The 22,316-nt window shown below is 37.8% G+C and overlaps 1 protein-coding gene across 3 annotated transcripts in view; it reads left to right on the top strand.

The window, feature by feature from the left end:
- The window catches only part of LYST (lysosomal trafficking regulator), a 96,807-nt gene that overhangs the window by 38,471 nt on the left and 36,020 nt on the right, over positions 1-22,316 (top strand). For all 3 annotated transcript variants that reach the window (XM_005436539.4, XM_055713514.1, XM_055713515.1), the window contains exons 7-21: positions 1,021-1,182; positions 1,822-1,978; positions 4,438-4,664; positions 5,668-5,734; positions 6,556-6,665; positions 7,706-8,129; positions 9,396-9,540; positions 10,347-10,520; positions 12,186-12,346; positions 13,675-13,865; positions 15,417-15,662; positions 17,277-17,450; positions 17,962-18,111; positions 18,705-18,842; positions 21,198-21,396. In XM_005436539.4, the coding sequence (XP_005436596.2) occupies positions 1,021-1,182; positions 1,822-1,978; positions 4,438-4,664; positions 5,668-5,734; positions 6,556-6,665; positions 7,706-8,129; positions 9,396-9,540; positions 10,347-10,520; positions 12,186-12,346; positions 13,675-13,865; positions 15,417-15,662; positions 17,277-17,450; positions 17,962-18,111; positions 18,705-18,842; positions 21,198-21,396 (2,725 nt within the window). The remainder of the gene's footprint in view (positions 1-1,020; positions 1,183-1,821; positions 1,979-4,437; positions 4,665-5,667; positions 5,735-6,555; positions 6,666-7,705; positions 8,130-9,395; positions 9,541-10,346; positions 10,521-12,185; positions 12,347-13,674; positions 13,866-15,416; positions 15,663-17,276; positions 17,451-17,961; positions 18,112-18,704; positions 18,843-21,197; positions 21,397-22,316) is intronic.

Here is a 22,316-nt window from a genome sequence, read left to right as displayed (position 1 = left end):
CAGATGAAGATTCTGTTTTTCTGCATAAAATTCCCCTAGCAGAGGAAAAGGATGGTTTCCTCTGACTACAAAGGCAGTAGTAGATGTTAACAACTATGAATTGCTGGCTGACAGTACCTGTTTTTGTGTTGGGTTTTTTTTTTCTGGTCAGTTATGGCCTGCTTTTTCTGTTGTGTTTTTTCCCCTGTGTAGTCTGCTTGTCCAGCCTCACATATTCCAGAGGGTTTCTGAGCTGGTAGGTTTGGAGCAATAGGAGAGTCTTTGGGTTTTTTGAAATAGTATTCAGTGGAGATTGTGTATAGCAGAGGAACACTGAAAGCTGCATAGGCAAGGTGTGAGTGTTAGACATAGTTACTTAAATACTGCATTTTTGATGATTGTTCTGAGTGGAGCGTGGTGCCTGAGAAAGAGGAATACTAGAGGGCACTGGTACTGAAAGGACACCTGCAAAAACTATTACTTAAACCTTAAAGGTGAAGTAATTCAATGTTCCACAAAAAGCTGTTAATTTAACGAAGACACCTTCACTGTGCTTTAATGTTTTAATTGCTTTCTTGACTTTTACTTGACAGTTTGTTACAAAAGCAGGAAGTATTAGGTACAGGAGAGAACTGGAAATTGGGGTTCTGTCTGGGCCACTTGCTATTTTTGTGAACTTGGACATGTTACCCTCTGTCTTGTTAACTCCTAATGTTGTGGTGTGGTTTGGATGCACTGTGTTCTTGAACCTGTTTCAGAAATGTTTGTTTTTGAAACAGTGCTTTTGCTTGGAATGCTTGAGAAACAGCATGTTGCCAGATTTTTTTAGTGTGCAGTTTGCTTAACCAACTAAATCTCTTGTCATGACAAACACGATAAATCTTTCTTATTGCAAGAAACTAGATGAAATGTGATGGCTTTAGTTGAGAAGTCAGATTAGTGTAGTTGGAAGAGGAAGTTCTTAAATGAAAGTACTAGACCATTTCTGTTAGCCAAAGCAGAACAACATGAATCAAAATGTTTGTCTTCCCCAAACCACAGAACACCTGCGTGGATGATATCTTACTTCAAATAAGAGAGCAACTTGCTCAATCAAAAGTGATAGAAACGGACTTGGCAAAGCCTTTGTTTGATTCACTGCTTCGTGTTGCGTTGGGCACTTTTTCTGCTGATCTGGATCATTCTGAAGAAAAAACTGAAAAGGTATGAAACACCAACACAGTAGTCTAATTCTGAATACAGCAAGGTGTCCTCAGTCAGGTTTATGTTGTTTGGTTGCTCTGGCAGTTGAAGATTAATTCTCTGATTCTCCTATCTAAGAATGTAAGTTTAATGCTGGTTACTGATACAGTCCCCACATGTACTTCTCAGAGATGAGTCATACCCCAGAAAGGAGCAAGCTGTGTTATGCTTCATGGACATACCTGAAACTTAATGTTCTCTTCACTCTTTCATCCCACAGCACTGTGACAAATTCTTAAAGAGAGAGCTTCAAACAGGGATGTTGACTGACCTTAGTGGCTGCACACATCTTGGTTTTTGAGCAAAAGTCAAGGTGCATGTTTATAGTGATAGTGTTTTTTGGAAACAGTTATTCTTAATGCATTGGCCACCTGCTTATCAGAGCTTTGGTCAGGTAGTTGGTAAGAACAATCCATCTTTGACAAATCATATTTTTTTTCTGTAAGAATGAAGTGTTCTTAAACATATCAAGTGTTTTTGAAAGCATGTGATTAATCTATTCCTTATACCATTGGGCTTGGAGAAAACAGGCATCTGGAAATTTCTAAATTAGTTGCTTTTCTGACTAAAGATGGTAAACTTGCCTGATGTCTTATACAGATCCACTATGCTGAAAAGGAGCCTGTGTCACAACCTGGAGATATTTCTGAAGAAACTGAAGAATCACAGTGCTGTAGTCTTAAACTTTTTGCTGAAGAGGAAGGATATGAAGCAGATAGTGAAAGTAACCCTGATGATAGTGAAACCAAGAATGAAGGTAAGTGTGAACTTTCTGAATATACAAAGCAGTCTTTATGACCTAGCAAAGCTTGTTCACTTGAGAAGGACAAAAGGAAAGGTGAGCATCAAAGACCTTTAACAGGTGGAAGCAGTTTAAGTCTTTTATTTCTAGTAGTGTGCAGTTACAGATGGAGAGATGATGCATATTCTTACTGAGTGTTACAGGAACTGTTTTGTCTTGGTTGTATTGATTTATGTGACTTCTGCTCTAAAGTCATGTTGTTCAAATGTATTATTGTGGTCTAGAAGCAACTTTTTCCAGAGATGCTTGTCAGTAGTTCGGAAATCAATGCTTGATTTTTTTTAAATTGAATATTATAACTGGTAAAAATGAAGTCATCTAATTACATCATAGAATACCAGGTTGGAAGGGACCTCAAGGATCATCTGGTCCAACCTTTCGTGGTAGAAGCATGGTCTAGACCAGATGGCCCAGCACCCTGTCCAACTGAAGCTGGAAATTGTCCAGTGTTGGGGATTCCACCACTTCCCCGGGGAGATTAATTCCGATGGCCAGTTGCTCTCATAGGGAAAAATTTTCCTCTTGTGTCCAATTGGAATCTCCCCAGGAGTAACTTGTACCCATTACCCCTGTCTTCTCTATGGGACTCCTTGTAAAAAGGGAGTCTTCCACCTTTGTAGCCACCCTTTAAATACTGGAACACAGGGATAAGGGCTCCCCTGAGCCGCCTTTTCTCGAGGCTGAACGAACCCCGTTCTGTCAGCCTTTCCTCTCACGGCAGGCTTCCCAGGCCTTTGGCCATCTTTGTGGCTCTTCTCTGGACTCGGTGCAGCCTGTCCACATCTGTTTTGTATAGCGGGGACCAAAACTGAACACAGTATTCCAGGTGTGGCTGACGAGTGCCGAGTAGAGTGGGATAATGGCTTCTTTCTTTCTGCTGGTGATGCCCTTGGTGCTGCAGCCCAGCGTCCTGACGGCTTGCTTTGCCGCAGCAGCGCACTGCTTGCTCATATTGAGCTTGCTGTCCACCAGGACCCCCAGGTCCCTGTCCACAGAGCTGCTCCCCAGACAGGTGGATCCCAGGCTGTGCTGCGCTCCTGGATTATGTTTTCCCAGGTGCAGGACCTTACTTGCCTTTAGTGGACTTCATAAGGTTCTTGTTAACATGTCTTCCTGCAGGGTAGCTCTCCCTTCTGAAGCATCCACTTCCCCACTCAGTTTATCATTGGCAAACTTGATCAGGGTACACATGATCCCATTATCCAGGTCAGTTATGAAGATACTAAACAGTGTTGGGCCCAATACTGATCCCTGGGGGACCCCACTTGTGTCAGGTTGCCAGTTTGAAAAGGAGCTATTTACCACCCTCTTGGTGCAGCCTGTCAGCCAGCTCCTCCCCCACTGCATGGACCACTTGTCTGGACCATAACACATCAGTTTCTCTAGGAGGAGGCTGTGGGAAACCATATCAAAAGCCTTGGAGAAGTCCAGGTAGACCATGTCCACTGCTTGCCCCTTATCAACTGAGCAGGCTAGTTTGCCGTTGAAGGTGATGAGCTTTGCCAAGCACTATTTGCCCTTGGTGTATCTGTACTGCCTTTTCCTAATCACGTGCTTTATTTGGCTTGTGATAGCTTCCTGATGATAGAATATATCTTTTATATTCATTCAGTGACTGATGGTGCACATCTCTTGCTGTATTCTGTGTAACAAATTCTGAATGCTAATTTGCTTTAATGTTTTTCTTTGTGCTGAACATCTGGATGCTTATGTTCTTGTATGAGGTCAGCCTGAGCAGTAACGGCCTTTGATACAACTGCATTCAACTGTTGTTGTTTACCAGTGTAACTAGGCTTTATCAACAGATACACAGCACTCAAAAACCATTTCTGGATTAAAAGCTTAGCCTGTAATATTTCCATGAAACATTTGCATGAAACTTACCTCTATACCAAGTAACTTAAGTAATGTTTTAGAGTCTCTCCAAGATGTTAGTGGAGAGGCTTAAATGTGGGGATTTCTTACTTTTTTTGGTTATCTTGCAGGTATTCTGCCATGTGTGTTTTTTGACTTAACTAAATAACTGCTTCCCCTGACATTTTAACAGAAAATCATTAATTTTAACCTCCTTTCTGGGCAGGCTTGGTGTTCTGTGTAGATGCTTGAGGTTCTATTACATCTATTTTATTGTCATGTTTCATGAATTGCATATTTCAACATTACTGTGTGTGTCCAGTTCCCAGGAAATGAAGGCGCATAGTTTAAGAACATGTAATTGGAGAAACTGCATCCTTGCCCTTCTGTATTAGCAGGAAAATATGAAGCAGAATAGAAGATGATACTAACTTCTGAAGACTATTTTTGTTTTGTACCTATGAGAAGGTTGGAGAAAGCATGTGCTTGAGTGTTCTGCTTAAATCATGCAAACTGTATTCAGCTAAGTAAGCTTCAGTAAGACAAGTATTTTCTTTCAGGAGCAGACACAAAGGCAGAACCAGGATGTTCTGGTCCTTCAGGTTACTTTAATGACCTATCTGAAAACATCAATCAAGGAGAATTAATGTATCCTGAAATCTGCATGTTAGAATTAAACTTGCTTTCAGCTGGTAATGCAAGTTTAGATGTGCTTGCTCATGTATTCCAAAGCTGCTTGAAAATCATCAGCCAGAAGGAGAGAAATGCCACTGTACTTATAGAACAGGTAAAAATGTTATTAAACAAAGGCAACAGCTTACAGTTGTATATCTTTCTTCATTTTTATAGTACCACTATACCTAAGAGTGACCTCAGAAGTGTTCTTGCTTGTTATGACATTTGTAACACCTGAAGCAATGTAAATGAATGATGTTGTCAGCTGTGTTGCATTTAACAGAAACTATAGTTACTGAAAGATATTTGACCTACAAAGCTTTTGAGTTTCACAGTTGCCTTACCTTATCAAGAATGTTCAATCACCAGAGCCATAGATACAGATGTAATGACTGTCAGGCTGTTTAAAAAAAAAAAAGGAAATATCTTCTTGTATAAGTATGTATGTGAACATTCTACATTTTTGTGTATTTAATATGGGGTTTGAGAAGCTCTGTGATGTATCTCAAATATTTCATACTTTTATTCTCCGTAAGTTTGTTCGAAATTAGTTATGTGTATGTTAGTGTCCTCATGATCCTTTGGAATTTCTGATAATTAGCTTCTCTTTTTGCCTTTTAATAACTAAATTGAGTATGCCTCTTTCGTGAAAGAGGAAAGTAAGATTAAGTAATTTAAGCTTAAAGTGCTTTTTATATAATCAATTGACTAAGAAGCAAAGTTAGTGTTTTACAGCTTAAACCAAAAACAGGGAAGGAAATTTCAGTACTCCAATTCTTTGTGTGAATTATTAGCTTTAAATTGCTAGTATACATGTATTTGTCTTTTCTGAACATATTAAATAATTGCAAATAATCTCATTCTTCAGTATAGTTTAGAAAGAGCAATCTATCAAATTAATCAATTTAGACAATTCGAGTTATCTTTAACTAGATTTTTCAATTACCTTTAAGATGTAGATTTAGCAAATATAAAAAATATTTCCATAAATTAAAGTAGCTGGAATTGACTTTAATTTGAAATCAATAGTAGACAAGAATTGATTGAAAGAAATTCTTAGTTCTTGAGCTGGTATATATGTTGCAGATACCAATTTCCCCTATATTTTTTAACAGGGAGCTGTTAAACATCTTTTGGGAGGATTTCTCAACATACTGACACAAACAGAATCTAGATTTCTTGGTGAGTTCAAGGTCTAAGTAACTTAAATATTTTTTATTAATTTATAGACACTCAGTTTTAGTTCACAATACAAATGCAAAATTGACAAAGCAATTTCATGGGCATATGTGAATTTATGCAGCTGCTGCTTTAACTTGTGACAGGTATCCAATGTAGATACAGGGTTATTTCTGAGCTAGTGGAAATCTGTTATTTAAACACATGCTGACAGATCTCAAAATAATACTTGAAATCACAAACACTAGGGAAACGGTGTTACAAACACTGTTTGGAAAAATAGCAGCTATCTTGCTGATTGAATCAGACTGCATCACAGCACAAGCTTTATTTCAAATTTATTTGTAACACAAGTCTTAGTGATCTCTTGATTGAGTTTTACTTCTATTTTGAAAACAGGTAGCTAATCCAAGAACGTGGAAGCAAATTAAATGCTTGCTTTAAGGCAGCCTCACATAAAGAGGTTGCCCCATAGCAGGAGATGATGTAAACCCATCCCAGGACTTTGATCCCTGGCTTTGTGGGGAGAGCCTTTGCAATGTAGATGCTAGGTTCCCAGACTTTCAGCCTCCACGCTGCAAACCTAGGAGTGAGGCTTGGTGTAGCCTTCTAGATGCGTTCAATGAAATTTTGAATGACAGTGTCAGGAACTGCTATTGGATCTCTCTAGGATTCATCTTGTAATTGTTACTGCTTCCTGAATGTGAAATGGTTTTGCACAACACTCTGAATTCCAAGTTAATCTTTCTTTGTAATAGTATGGAATATGAATTTTTAAAGCTTTCAAAAAATACTTTTCAAGAATTTTGTCTCCTTATTTTTAGCATGTCAGATGGTGCTGGTAGACCTGTTAGTTTCCTTGATGAGTTCACAGACATGTTCAGAAGAGCTAACTCTTCTTCTGAGGATATTTTTGGAGAAGACACCTTGTACGGTATGTATGGAGTAGCACATAGCAGAATTTAGAGACTTAATGAGAAAAATGAAGAAAAAAATATCCTTTTCTGTCTAAAAGTTTTGGGGAGAGAGGAGACTAACAGTAATGTTCTAATGCATCAGAGCAAATAAAATTTTGTTGTTGGAAGAATTCATTACCAAAACATGAAAAAGAAATAGAAGATTAGAAAAGAGAGTTTTGAAGTGTGGTTGTAGTCCTGGGAACTTTCTTCAGCACAAGAAAACAAAATTCCTCTTGAGGAGACTGACGTGGTTATAGATGGTGGAACTCTGTAATACTGTAAAATTTCAAGTAATTCCTTCAAAATTATAAAACATCTTGCTATTTCAGGAATGCTTTAGCAGCAGGAATTACCTTCAAAACTGTCTTGTGTTGGTTTGTGTAAGTCTGGAAACTACTGCTTGTGTGGGATATACTACTGAAATACCTATCTATTGGTTTGTGTGGGAGTCTGTAGAGAAAACAAGTGGAAAGAAATAAAAAATACTGCGGAGTCTGAAATAGTACCAAACCAAACAAGGAGACAAGTCAGTTTTTTTGAAGGTAGCTTGCAGTAATTGGCTAAGTAACTAGAGAAACTTCCTGGCTTTAGGGCTCAGCTAGTTGGTGATTCTGCAGTAACAAAGTGATATCCTGTGTGTGCATGCTTAACCAGCCTGAAACCTGTGGCAAAAGCTGTGGTCTTTTGAGGTGTAAGTGAACTGTTCGCATGTAACAAATGTGAGATAAGATTGTGCAATGACCACCTGCTGTGGTTCAGCTGATTCTTGTGCATGGTAACTTGAAGATTGGTCTGCCCTGACTAAGTCCCCAAAGCTGTGGGCCACAGTCTGTTGAAGTTACTGCTTGATGCTTTGTAGGCGTGTGTCAGTTTGGATGTGGAAGTCCACCTCTGGGGAAAACATGAATCCAAACTTAAATGAAGAGTGGGGTTCTGTTTAGTTAAATGACACTTGACTACATGGTGTAAACAGTTTGATATTTTTTCCCTCATTTGTTTGGTTTATTTCTTCTAGGAGATACTACTCAAGGGTGTATTGAAGATTATAGAAACTAATATTTATATGAACCCCTTACAGTACCTTGCCTTCCCTTTGCTACATGGCACAAATTTCACTAGTTACTCTTCGCAGAAACCTGCTGGCACTTCCAACAGCAAAACTCCTGGACTGTTAAAAAGAGTGAAACTTTCACAGAGTAAGAAAGAGGCAGATGGTGAAAACTTGAGTCATCAGCTGCTTTCTTCTTGGCATGTAGCCCCAATTCACTTGCCTTTAGTTGGACAAAACTGTTGGCCACACATGTCTGAAGGCTTCAGTGTGTCTCTGTGGTTTCATCTGGAGTGTGCTCATGAAACAGAAAATTCAGCGGAAAAGGGGAAAAAAATAAAGAGAAGAAGCAGACTGGTAGCTGTAAGAGAGAACAGCTTTGACAGCACAGGTGAGGATATGGTACTGCCTGTTTCTATTGAGGTGACACTGAAGGATTCTGGTTACAAGTATTACTAATCAATATCCCATATACAGAAGGTTGGATTTTTTTCTTACGATGGATATTAAACAGCAGTGGTAATGTTTCTGATTTTTCTTTGAGTACTGTATCATATTTAAATATAAAACATTCCCTGCCTTGGTCCTTAAGCTAGATTAATACCTGCTTCCTTAAAAATGTTGTATTCTCATCGAATTTGTAACTTCAGTAAGATGTCTTTCTGCTACTTCGTGTTATAATGAAGAAAATATTAAATGCTGCAGCTGAAAGGTCATAGGAAAAGACTGATCTCAAGTTTATTTGGTCTTACGTATTGATGAAGCAAGTAGCTTTTGTGTTCTTTAATACAGAGCTAGTGCATCTTTGTGATTTAAGATTTAAATATTGGAGCTTCTACCTAAAAGGTGCTCTGAATGCACCAAGTCAGAGCCTGAGGCTGACTCAGTAGAAATCCTCTAACTTTCCTTGTGTGTGCCATTGTAAATGTCAATAGCTGTACAGCATTTCTCTGTTTATGCTCTTGGAGAGACTCTCCTGCTCTCAAGCATTTTTGAGCAGAATCTTCTGGATTATAATCTGTTAGAAGAAAAATTCCATATTTAAAATGCCTCAATCTCAACACTTTAAATACCTTTCATGGTATACTTTTCTTTTTTTTTATTGTATTTGAATAAAAGGAGGGAAAACCCAACCCTGAATCTTGGAACTCACTAGAGCTGCTTTTGTTAGGTCTGTGCTTTTGCTTTGTAAAGTAAAAATATTGAATGCAATATACACTTAAAGGGTAGTATGATTTGTGAGGAAAAATCTAAAAATGTCTTGGTGCACACTAATGCGGCCAGTTCAGCCTAGGAATATAATATGATATGGCGTGTCAAAGGCATAATTGAATTAGGGTGTATTCATGCTTAATGAACGTACATGGTTACAAACAAAAACACGTGAAGTCCTGAGTTAATATCAAGCTCCTGTGTTTAGGTTTATAAGGGACCTAGGTCTCAAGATAGTTGTGCATATTGGTCAGCTCACCTTAAGGAAAAAAACCCAAGCAACAAAAAAAACCAAACCAACCCACAGCCAAAAACCCCCCAACCACATATACAAAAAAAAATAAATCTGCAGTACTGGAACTATTTCCTTTCACATTTGGTAACTCGTAGGAAAGTTCTTGTTGTATTGTATTATAATTGTGTATGAATATGTTTATAATTCTAGAAGAAACAAAGACTGCAGGAACGGAATACCTAAGCCTAGGAGATAAGCTTGTTGAAGATGGCTGTATTCATATAATTTCACTGGGTTCCAAAGCATTGATGATACAAGTCTGGGCAGACTTGAACACTGGAGCATTCATATTTCGGTATGGTGTATTAGTCCAAAAGTGGTCTTGTGAACATATGTATTGTTACTTTCAGTAGCATCTTGCGGAGAATACTGGTGAAGAATAGAGAACTAATTTCTGTAGTAGAATTGTCTTTGCACACTGTTGGCAGCATCAAGTAAGTTTATTGCATACAGATCTACAGGTTTACTTGCTTAGTATTAGTTTCTAGTTTTGTTTTGTGTAGTCATCTATGAATAATTGCCCAAAGCAAGATCAGTCATGAATTGCTACCTCGTACCGCGTTATATTTCTATTTAAGTATTAATGGAATGACGCAGTAAATATGTGAAGCAAAAGCTTTTGTAGCTGTAATTTTTCACACTTTGGGTGTGAAAATTGCTGCTGTTAAATACTTACTATGACAATCTTAGTTTTAATTTTCTGAACACATTTTAGCCCTAATCTAGTTCTCATAGGTAATATCCTTAAAATAGATTTAAAGCTGCAGTTTTACACTCTATTTCAGTGTTCAAAGCACCTGCATTTTTTCAATAAACTGAATTTAACTTATCTGTAAAATTGAGATAATAACATTATCTTAAGTGTAAGCAGATTAATGCAAACAAGTTAAATAACTTAAGTTGAAACCTTAATGTGAGGATTTTCTTCCCTAGCTTATGTTGAGCACTCTAAATATAACATTGTGATCAAAAAAAAAAAAAAATTCAGTGAAAGTTAAGGAATGCAATTGCAAAGTAACAGGCCAAAAAATGGCAGATTTGGGACTTAAAATGCAAATTCAAAACCACACACACACTTTTTCTTTTCTGTTGTTTTCATAGTATGTGCATGGATCCAAATGATGAGATGAAAGCTGGTCTGCTGGCACAGGCTGAATCTCCAGAGAATGTTTTCCTTGTGGGCAGGTGGCAACACTTGGCAATAACCTATCTGCAGCAGCCAGAAGGCAAAAAAAATATCCATGGGAAGCTGTCGCTATGGGTTTCTGGTCAGAGGTAAAGTATACATTAATTGTGCCTGGGTGTTTGTAATATTAAAAAGATGTTCTCTGATAGGAAAACATTGCACTATTTTGACACAAGCTGAAGTTATAGTTGAGTAGCCTTCTGGGAGTGGGAGAAGGGGTGTCTTATATTGCTAAGAATTCCCTAGAAATAGCCAGAACTGTCTTGATTGCTTTGAGAATTTTCAGTTCATACCATGGACCGGTGCAGAGATCGGTGTTTTTCTTCATCGTGAATATAAGTGAAAGGGGTAAGTACTACAAGACCTTGAGTAAGATCAAAAAAAAAATAATCTCTGGCACGAAGTTAAAGTAGGCATAATGTTTCTGGTTAAGAATCTGAATTAAGGGGGTATAGTTCAGGTACTGGCAATGTTGTTGTTGAAAGCAGGAATGAAGAGGAGATGGAGAGAAAGCAGTCATTTTGCTCCACTGAGAGAAATGGGGAAGGGAGAAGTTAAAAAATATTTCAGGCAAGATCTGAACTGGCAGTGGGAAGTACTAATTTCTTCAACTGAAAACTTAAGGTCCTCGCTCCTGAATGAGGGACCTGATACTAGGTTGGGCCTGTGCCTGCATGAAGTTACATCAAAAGGAATTTTTGAAATATCACAGTTTCTTTCTTTCTAAAGTCTGGCCTATGAAGGCTTCCTTTGTCCCAAATATGAAACAGGTGGTCAAAAAACTGTGTTGTAAAACAACCAGATGCATCACAAAAAAAATTCTTCACTATTCCTCCAGGATTTGGTCACTAAACAGGCAATGTTATAAAGACAATCTTAAAACTAGCTAAGAAAAAAGCTGTTGCGCAGTTGTTCTTCCTGCAGTTACAACTGAAATTAAGTATAAAACTTCTTTCACTTTGGTCTTGAAATGACATGGAGTTAACTGTTTAAGCAACTTGATTTCTTCCTGCCCGTTGTTCAGCCTGTGCACGCTGATAAGCGATAAAGGCTAAATATGGAGATCTTGTGGTATGTTTAGTTTCCCCTGTGTTCTGTGCATGTGCAGTTAATGAGGCCCCTCTGCATATAGCTAGTTGCTAACTTGCTGATAGTTGGGCTCTTCCAGGAAGCTTCAGATGATCATTACAGTCCAATTGGTCTGTTTGTGTAAATGTACATAAGGTTAATGAGAAGTTTTCTGAAGGCATCAGGCTTATTGCCAGTGGCTGTGCAGCACGCTAGCTCGGACAGTGTTCCCTGGTATAGGCAAATCCTCAACATGGTATTTTCCAGCATGTGTGAACCACAGTTTTCATGATGTGCATTAGTGCATATTCAGAGGTCTCTGACTTCTAGGAATAGTAGAAATTCTTGAAAAATTGTAGTATTTTAGAAGTGTGTATAGTGTTATATATATATATAGTTTCTTTGAGAACAGAGAGGATGGAGAAATTTCAGGTGTAGGGAGATCTTGACCATATGGCAACTGTAGTTGGAACTCTGTTCTGTGCAATAGTTGAATACTTAGATCATTATTTAACTGAGTTTTAAGGTGCCTAGAAATAGAGGATGGCTTTAGTAATTTAATATTGATAACAGCGTGGTTTCTCATCTTTTAAATATTACAATCTATTTTAAGCCTAAGCTGAATACCTTAGGTAGCAATTTTGATCACTTAATACTTACACTTGTTTCTTTATATGTATTTTTAGGAAATGTGAGATTAATTTAGATTATGCGCTACCAAGGAAATCAAGTTTATCATCTGACAGTAATAAAACATTTTGTATGATTGGCCATTGTACATCATCTCAAGAAGAATTGCTTCGATTGTCGGGTAGATGGGATCTTGGGAATCTGCTTCTATTTAATGGTACATTTGTGCGCTTTTTTCTTGAATAAATCTTCATTTCCTCTTCCCCCTTCAAGTTCAAAGGCTTAACTTGATATTTTTCAACATGCCAAGCTTTTACAGTAAAAGCAACAATACATTCTCTACCAGCATAATGTATCGGGGAGAAAGTATGCAAATTTTTCAGTATTGGGTACTTCTGCCACTGTTCTCTTGCTTTCTTTTTAGTGCTGTGATTGGCAATTCCAGTTACTTTGTTTCTTTAAATCTCTTTAAATACTGTCTTGGGGTAGGGGATGGAGGGGTGGTGGTACTTGCTTTGGTTTTTTGCTTTTTCTTAAAGCACACAATCTCTCCCAGCTGGAAAATTGATTTCACTTACCTGCTTCTAAACTACCAGTTTCAAATTACTTAAAACATAGTAAAAAGCAAACTCCAAATGACCAAATACTGAGTTAAGCATGCTTATTTCTGAAACTGCTGAAGTTATTTTGGGGTTTTCTTAAATGTATAATCTCTTCCCTTTTGGGGAAGTTTTATGCAGGACTTCTGGGTGTTTGCTTAGTGCTGAAGGCTGGAACCTTGCTGGTCATCATCTGACATTTCTTCAGGTGCAGTGACCCGGTCAGGGCTACTAAACAAGTGAAATCAGTTTGTCAGGGTGTGTGGTGTATGCAGATGTTGTGTGTAGGTACAGCATATTTGTGCAGGCCATAGGAGAGATGCTTGTCATAAATGTGAGCTCCACCTGGTGAATCGACGTGGTCTGATTGCCATGTGCCTGCAGCCAGCAGAACCGATGTACCCAGAGACTGTTGGCTTTACTGCTGTACAGTTGTCACGTACCCATACATCACAGACTTGGGTCCTTCTGAATGCTTCTTTAGAATTTGCATTCTCACAAACAGTTGACCTGCGACGTGCTGTCTGGAAAGGGGAGGAAGGTTCATTTCACCTTCTACTTCCTATATATTTTTATTTTTTCCTCCTTGTTAGTTGTAGTAAGCTTTTATTGTTGTTGCATCATTCTTGGTCACTTTACCCAACTCTCCATGATGATGTAGCATGTTGTTGCTATCTGTACTCTTGCTACGCTTGGAAAACTTTGCGGAGGCTTGGATAGATGTTGTTGCCTTTGCCACTGAATTGATCCGGCCTGCGATGTGTTAAAGTCACTGATCTACAGTAGCTAATAGCAAGCGCCAGCTTGTACTATTTCTCATCATCAGGGCCTACAAAAGCCAGCTAGTGATAATCTTTGTAAAGTCTCTGATGCAATCCACTAGCCAATGTATGAATGTTGCTTTATTATATTTTAAAAAGTGAACAGCTGCTTTTCTGGATTTTAGGTGCAAAGATTGGACCGGAGGAGGCATTTTACTTATACACATGTGGGCCAGACTTCATATCTGTAATGCCTTGTAAATATGGCAAAACATTGACTGATTGCTCTAAGTACATAAGTAAAGAGATTCTGCAATGTGAGCAAATGAAGGAGCTCTTCATGGCAAAAAAGGAAGTGGATGTTGGGCCTTTAATTGTAAGTTTCTACTTGAAAGTTGTTCTTAATTTCTTAGAACTGATTAAGCAACTGGAAAAGTTTCCTGCTGTCTCCTGAAGTGCTTCACTTTCTCAGAGCAGGAAGGAGCAAATCCAGTTCTCATTAAAATCACTGCAGGGTTCTTCCCACTTATTTCAGCGGGAGCTGAACTCCATTCAGGGTGGCCATTGCATCTTGCTTTAGGTGGGATTCTGACAACTTCTAGGTGTTCCAGCATCTATAATACTGTGTATTTAATCTATCAGATAAGCAGGCACTTCCAGATGCCCTAGGATGAACACATAGCTCTTCTGTCCATTAACGTAAAGGTAGCTAAGGACGACTTAGTTAACCTTTTGACATTAAAACTGAGAAAGGTTTTAGCTGCCTTTAACAGGAAACAAAAGGCTTCATCCTAATTCTTTGAGGGTTTTGAGGGAGTAAGCTGGCTTCAGGTTTGGCTGAAAAGTCTTTTTCCTGCTGGCAGGTCTTAGCTCTTACCTTTCCTGACTGTAATAGCCATGCCAGATGCAGGTGTCACCATAGTTACACTAGAAAATATAGAGCTTTATCAGTGGAGCCTGTTATATTTGGGGAATTGTCTTCATGCACTGGTAATTTCTGCTGTATGAGTCGTTTCCACTAGGGGGATTTTTGTAATCTTGTTCTACAGTAGCGCTGTAGGCAAAAGGTCATTCTGTCTGGATGTGATCCTTGTAAACAACGGTACTAAATTTTGAATATGTTAGGAAGGAAGGAATGGAACAGTGAAAAGCCTAACAAATCAGTCATGCATCTTTCAAGCTTATTTTGCCTTACAAAACACCAAATAAAAGAGAGAACAACTGTGTGCTCGAGTGAGGAATTAATCTCTACACTTTTGCATAGAATGGAAGTGCCTTAAATGTAATTATTTCTCTGTTTTAAAAAACCTCCCAAATGTAATCATTGCACGTTTTCTGTGAAAATGAGTCTGTTAACTTCCACAAGAGCTTTAGGTTTGGTCTAAGTCTCTTCATCAGTAACGAAAGCTCTTCTATTGAGATCCTCTTATGGCAAAGCTGATTAAAGGATAGACGTAAAACAAAATTTGGAGAAATTCTGAAAAAAATAGCAGATAGCTTCCTATTTTAGACTTGCCACTTTAGAAGGAGAAACAATTTGCCCAGTACCTCTGTATGCTCATTTTCTTTCAACCTTGTAACTTTTCTGCAAAATGGTTGTAATTATTCTTCAGGTGGTAAGAGGGGTATCCTTGGTGGTATTTTTTTAGTGTTTTCTTAACTTTCTAAGCTGTAGCTGTTGCATACATTTTCTAAAATTTAGGAATCCTCTTGGGTTTTAGTGCATATGCATCCACACAAAACTTAAGAGCATGCTCATGGTACAGTAGAAATGGGCTGCCAGAGTTGCTGCTGCTTGCTGTTAAGTAGCTTTTGCATGTGGCTTTTTGGTTTTTTGGGGGTGATGTGGTTTTATATTAAACTTCTTTGGAAAAAAAAAAACCAACCAAACCCAACCCATCTTATAAGTTTATTTCTTTGATTTCAGGAGAGTCTTGCTGTTGTTTATACCACATGCTGCCCTGGTCAGTATACCATATATGAACCTGTTATTAGACTGAAAGGTCAAGTCAAAACTGTACCTTCTCAGAGACCTTTCAGTTCAAAAGAAGTTCAGAGCAATGTATTGGACTCTCATCACCTGAAAACACTTCAGTCTGTTGAATATAAAACTCTTCAGGGTATACTACATGAAATCGGAGGAACTGGTGCATTTGTATTCCTCTTTGCTAGGGTAAGAGGGCTGGAGGAGGGGGGGGTCCATGTATGTGTTCTCCCATATAAAATTTTCCTTGGATCTTGGGTAGCAAATCACGTATTCTAACTGCCTTGCTCTAGTCTGCATGTGATTTCTTTTTTTCTTAAAGAAAATATGTAGAAAATACCTGTGGCTTAACACAGACTACACCATGCAGGTTGTCTTAAATTGGAAACTTAAATCTATTACCTAATGTTTTTTATAGTATTGCTAGAATGTAAGGTGTGGTGCTGCATTCTCATTTAGAGATGGGGCTCTTAAATGTCAGGAGATTATTTTGGGGAGTGATGTAGAACTTACTATATTTTTGCTCTCTAATTTTTAAAGGCACTTAGTTGCCTGTCTTTAGCACTTTAAACACAGGATATTCACAATGCAGGTATGGATAAATGTAAAACTACACAGCATGCAGAGCTTTTTTTATGGAATAAATAGTAGAGAGCTTTGAGACAACCGTTCACCCATGTTCAAAAGCTTATCCTAAGAAAAACTGTGACTTCACAAAATATTAAGGTTGTCAGCTTTAACTTAGTTGCTACTTAGCCTCTCCCTGTAAAGGTCACAGTTAACATTTGTGCTAGGAGTCTCTGAAGGACTAAATTTAATTCAAAATACTAATAGAGGCCTAAAACTTGCGTGGTTTGTGTGCCTTTGGCAATGGTAGTGTTATGAAAGGTATGTGGAGGGCAACCAGTGCACATGAGGCCAGAGGCAGTCAGGTGTTCAGACATTATGAACACATTATGAAGACATTGCCTGCTGTAATTTTAACATCGGTAGTGAAATCTAAGGAGAAGATCTTTATTCATGTTATTGTATTATGTAAATTTATGTGAAGCATGTGCTACATATCCTGCTGTAGATTGTGTCAGTAAAGCAAACAAATGATAGATCAGCTGTCAGACGATACAGGTATATGTGTGTATAACTAAATGCAGCAGAATTAACAAGTACACAGTAAGGAAACTATAAAAGGCAACCACATGGAATTCCATTTATGTGAGAGCTCCTTCTTGTATGTTTTTTGGTAAAAATACTATTTGCTCTTTCTTGGGATTTAAGAACTGTAGGAAGCAGAGAGAAGAATGGTCCATGCTCTTCATCTACAAAATTGCTTGTCTCTTATGAGCAAAACAAATCTTTAATGTTTGACACTTCCAGGTAGGGATAGTCTTAGATTTTCAGGAACATCAATTTAAATCTTCCCTTAAACATTTAGGAAACATAATTTTCCAGGGTGAACAGAGTTTATTCTTAGTGGCTTATGTATTTCATAACCTTGTGATTTTGTACTATGGCAAGAATAAATTGGTGCCTTCTACTTAAATTTTATTTAGAATGGACTTTCTCCTTAAAAAGGGATTCTTGTAATGGGACTACTTTTCCTTAGCAGATCATAATTTACCACAGTAGGAATTACCACTGCAGAGAGAATATCTGCATGTACATATAGGAAAAAATGAAGGTTATGGACATAACCTCAAAATCTTTAAAACAGATTTAATCCAGAAGCTATAATTTAAGTCTGCAACAAAGCATTTTTTCTAAATGTGTCTCATTTAAACTGTCTTATTAAATTTGCCTTTTCAGGTTGTAGAGATTAGCAGCTGTGAAGACACTCAAGCTTTAGCGCTACAACTTATACTATCTTTAACAAAATACAATCAACAGAGGATACAGGAGATGGACAATTGTAATGGCTATTCTATGATTCATCGAGTGTTGATCAAACCCAAGTGCATTGTTGGATTTTGCATGCTGAAGGTAGCGCTCTGTAAACCTGATACTTTGTTCAACATTAGCACAAATTTATAAACTTCTCTGTGATTTTTAAAGCTGTTTGACGCTGTCTTCACAAAGGAAGAACAGCGATTTGGAGCAAGTTAGGGCTAGGAATGTTTTGCTTTGAACTAGAAACTCTTGATAGGTGCGGAGAGAAAAGTGTTGAAAGACCCTGATTTCAGGAGATGGGGGGCAAAACCCAACTTTTTCTGTGAGCAAAGATCTTCAAGTAAGCTGAGACGCATAAGCAATTAATAAAAACATTTGAGCATGCTTGAAAATCTTTTCCAAAAAAATTGTGCAGGGGTGTTAAAAGAACAAAGCCTCTTAAATATCTCCAGTGGGGTTACTAAACTTGGTAACTGTTTTCAAAGCTGACCAGATAGATAGAAGCCTTCACTTGGTAGTTTGATATATCTTTAAAGATTTTTTGAAAAATTGGATAGGACTACTGCTGTGTGTTTGACACTAAAATTTTTTTCCCCTCTTTAAGACTCTCCTTGAAGGATGCTGCAGTGATGAGATTCTCTGTATAAATGAAAATGGGCAATTCATGCTTGACGTGGATTCTACTGCAGTTATCCAAGATGTTCAGTTATTAGAAAAGCTGCTGCTTGACTGGAAGATATGGTCTAAAGCAAAGGTAATTACTTTCGTTTTGGAAAGATGTGAAGTCTAAAGGTCAGTATTTTAAAAACAGAGAAAGTACTATGAGGTCAGAAATGAATTGCTCCAGTTAAATGTCAGTAACTACTAAAACTTTCTAAAATTAGTGCTCCTTATTTTTCTTTGAATAGCTGGGAGTAGCATCAAGCTCCCATTATCTGATGCAGGTAGCATGAGTGTATTGAATTCTGTAAACAAAGTGTACATAAACAGCTTGTCAGTTGAATGGATTAATTTTTTAGGGAAACTTGTTACAACTGAGGAAGCCCTGCTTCCCTCTGGAGTTGCTGTTGGAAATAACCATCCAGTGTTAATATAGTAAATGGCAGGCAAAACCAGTTTTAGACAAATACTTTTTTTAGCTTAATTGTTAAAAAGCACTTAATCTTCTGTGAGCATCACTTTTCTGATAGTTTCTAGTTCTGATCTGACCATTTGCAGATAAACTTAGTCTTTTTCTTAGGTGCAAAACTGTCTTGGTTATGTTCCTGAACAATTTTGTTTTCTTATTCTCAGTGTGTAGATGGAGAAATACATTTCTGAAGCAGTGTTCCTGTTTTGTTTTTCCAGCAAGGTGTATGGGAAACGCTGTTAGCAGCTCTAGAAATCCTGATCAGAGCTAATCATCACCAACAGATGTTTAACATTAAACAGCTATTGAAAGCGCAAGTTGTACATCACTTCCTGCTAACTTGTCAGGTTCTGCAGGTACCTTCCCTCTGAAATCCTACTTTGTGCTTGACAAATACTCAGGTTTACTTGGGGCAGGGGAGGGCCGGGGATGACTGAATGATACAGGAAAAAACTACTTAACTACTTCAGCAGACTGTTCTCCATGCTTCCAGACCTCTTTACAGCAACACCACCTGAGGAAGATGAAACTGATGCTACTGGGTGCTCTGTTTACTGCTGGGCAGAAGGGGCAAGAGATTTTAACCATCTAGTATTAGTTGAAAACGCAGGCGTGAGGTTGCTTGCACAATCCATGCATGAGCAGAGGCTGAAATGAACTGTTGTTATCCCAAATCTGAGTTCTTCCCTCAGTGTGTAAGAGCTGACCTACGCAGAGCAGAGATTTATTGCATGTCTGCGCAGAGATGGGTGCTAGGTGGTAAATCCATAAAGCTAGCACAACTCTTTAACACATGGTTAAACCCTTTATACACTTTGAGTGCTTGTTTGCAATTACATTTAGTCACACTTAATTCTCACCGGTTCTTAAGAGCATCACCTTCATTTGAAGGTACAGTTCTCTCTTTTCACCCTACATGCTCTGTGGGGAGGGGGCTTTGTTAGTAGGGGGCTCTCCTTGCTTGAGGTTGAATCTTTTAGTATGCCAATTAGTGTAGTTCACAATTAGTTCAGGTAATTTTCTGTTTGTCTCATGAACCATTTGCTGCTCCTTGAGCTTATCTTGTTGCCCCAGGTTGACAAATTTATGGTGTCTGTTTCTTCCCCCAAGGCCATGTTTCATTAACTGTAAGGATTAATAACATCCTCTGTTTCTCAAATTCTTTCTTGTTTTTCACTATAGATATATACATACTTCTTCTTCCTTTCTCTTTCTTCTTAAAGTAGATAATTCTTGTATCCTTGTGACCTTCTTAAAAAGACCTGAGATGTCTCATAGTAGTTCCAGTCTTCATTACTGGAAGACATGGGTACTGTGCATGCAGGTAGCAGAAACTGCCTGTCCTCTGTCTCACCAGAGCTAACAGGGCAACTGTCCTGTGGAACTCGGCCTGAGCTCTTCTCTCAAAATTCTGATCCAGTAGTAGCTTCATTCATGGCGTGGGGATAGCTATTCTAAAAAGGGCTTTGGGGAAGTGCTTCAACCCTTTGATAGACACTTAGGAACATGATTTTTGAAATGGCTTCCTGCTTATAATACATCTTTATTTGTGAAAATAGGTATTGTAATCCCTTTTTTCTACGCTGTATTTTCTATCTGAAATTCCTTTCGTTTCGCACTCTTACCACATGAAATGCATTTCTTGTTTTTCCCTCTCTTAATGATTTTTTTCATGTGACTTAATTTTCATTGCTGTAAATTTTGAATGTCGTCTTTTTCATGTGATAGTTCCCTACTTTTGGAACTTATTACTGGTATAGTTAATTTGTATATTAATGCAAATGCCTAGATACAGAGTATTGTATAGTATTTTCTTTGTCTTTTGCACGAGTACAAACACTTAATACATGCCTATTGGGGAAACACTTAACTTCTTAATTTAAAAAAACCAAAAGTACTAAAATTGGCCAACAATGATTTGCCAACTTTTTTAGTGATGGATTGGAAGGTAAAATGATATAAACCATTCTCTTTGAAAACCTCACTTAAATTAACTTCATTCAGTCTTCTCTTACAGCAGTCTCAGTTAAGGTGGTTGGGTACCAAAAAGAGGTGAAGTTTGGAGAAGTTAGGAGCAAGTTAATCATTGTGCTGCGTTGACAGTGAGGTTTCCCACAAGCTTCTTGAAGTCCTGTTTAAAATCATTATTCAGTTAATAGATTATTTCTTTCAAATAGCCAAAGTGTATAGAGTGCTTGATCAAATGGAGATTATAGGTATAATTACCAATGAAATCTCAGATGTGTATGTTTATAAAAATGGCTAATGAGGTGAAAATACACACGACTGTGTCACACTGTTCAGGAAGTTCTTAGTATGCTTGAGATGTTAGTATCAGCAACTGCTATAATTTCTCTGCAAATAGGTCATACAATGACAGTATAGTGACACTTCCAGTGGTGATTTGTGTCCTCAGGCTCCAGCATTTCAAGTCAAAGTAGTATAGTATGCAGAAGATCTTAATAGTCTAAGAATAAACTTGCATAATGTCAGCAATATTTTGTTTATGCCTGAATTTTGAATGTGCTGGACTTGGGTAACATTGAGTAGGTACAGTAACACCTCTCAAAGAATACAGGCTCTGTTACCTTAAGCCCTTTCTCTTGTCCTTTTTTTTTTTTTTTGAAATTGTTATGTTGTAGTAGAACAGACAACTCCTGTCAAAATAAAAATACAAGTAACTTAACAGTTGTACTGCTCTTCCTTTCTAGGAGCATAAAGAAGGGCACCTTGCATCCCTGCCTCGGGAGGTTTGCAGGTCATTTGTGAAAATAATTGAAGAAGTACTTGGATCTCCCCCAGACCTGCAACTGCTGACACTGGTCTTCAATTTCCTATTAGCAGTTCACCCTCCCACTAATACATACGTTTGTCACAATCCTACCAACTTCTACTTTTCCCTGCACATAGGTAGGTATATCATTTAACTAGAAATAAACAATAAGATAAAAATCTAATCAGAAATCAATATCTTAAAAAAAACCCTTTCACTCTTATGTGAGTGAATTCTATGCATATATTATTGGATTGCTATATTGTAATAGTTATATATAAAAAGTTACTGAACTCTTGGGACTTAGTAAAGTAAAAGTAATTTACACTACTGAGAGACATTACAGTTAGACTTAGTTTGCTTGGCTTAGTTTGAGAGCTTTCTTTCTGTCTACAGCCAGTAATGTCTCTAGTGGTTATGTATTTAACTTTCTTTAAAGTTTGATGCTGCCAAATGGAATGGATAACGTTAGCTGTCTGTATGGACGCATTTGCCTGTAGGCAAATCTTAGAGAAAAATGTCTTAAGTTACCTGTAAATGGGGCTTCTTCAGAAATATACATGTCTGTGGTCCTGTCTCCATCTCTACTTGTTTCCTGTTACTGAATTCCTAGAAAAATAAAAGGCCTGAGGAGCATTTTTAGCAAATGATCAGTTGCACTGCAAGATGTCATTGGCAGGTACCGTCAGTACATTGCATACTGAAAGTACCGATGTGCTTTGAGGAGTATGGATCTAGGATGACAGCTGTCTTTAACATATCTATACTAGATTATAATTTTGGCAAAATAAGTGATGAGCTGTAAAAATTCTTTCTTGCTCTTTTAAAAAATGAGGAACTGGTAGATGTATAGTTCATGCTTTAATATTAGTCTTGTACAGCCTTGACCATAACCTACGTAAACACGGAAAGCATCATTTAAGTTTGAAATAATCTTCTCCTTTTGCAGATGCCTGTGTACCTCCAGTTTTAGTAATCATCTTCAAAGGCAATACAGTTTGTTTTAGCTCTGTCTGTCCTCTAATACCAATAGATGTAAAATTCTGACTGAGTAGAA

The sequence above is a fragment of the Falco cherrug genome, chromosome 6 (assembly GCF_023634085.1).
Source record: "Falco cherrug isolate bFalChe1 chromosome 6, bFalChe1.pri, whole genome shotgun sequence".
In the NCBI taxonomy this organism is placed as follows: Eukaryota; Metazoa; Chordata; class Aves; order Falconiformes; family Falconidae; genus Falco; species Falco cherrug.
The sequence above is the reverse complement of the archived record's forward strand: the minus strand, read 5'-3'. Positions and strand labels throughout refer to the sequence as shown.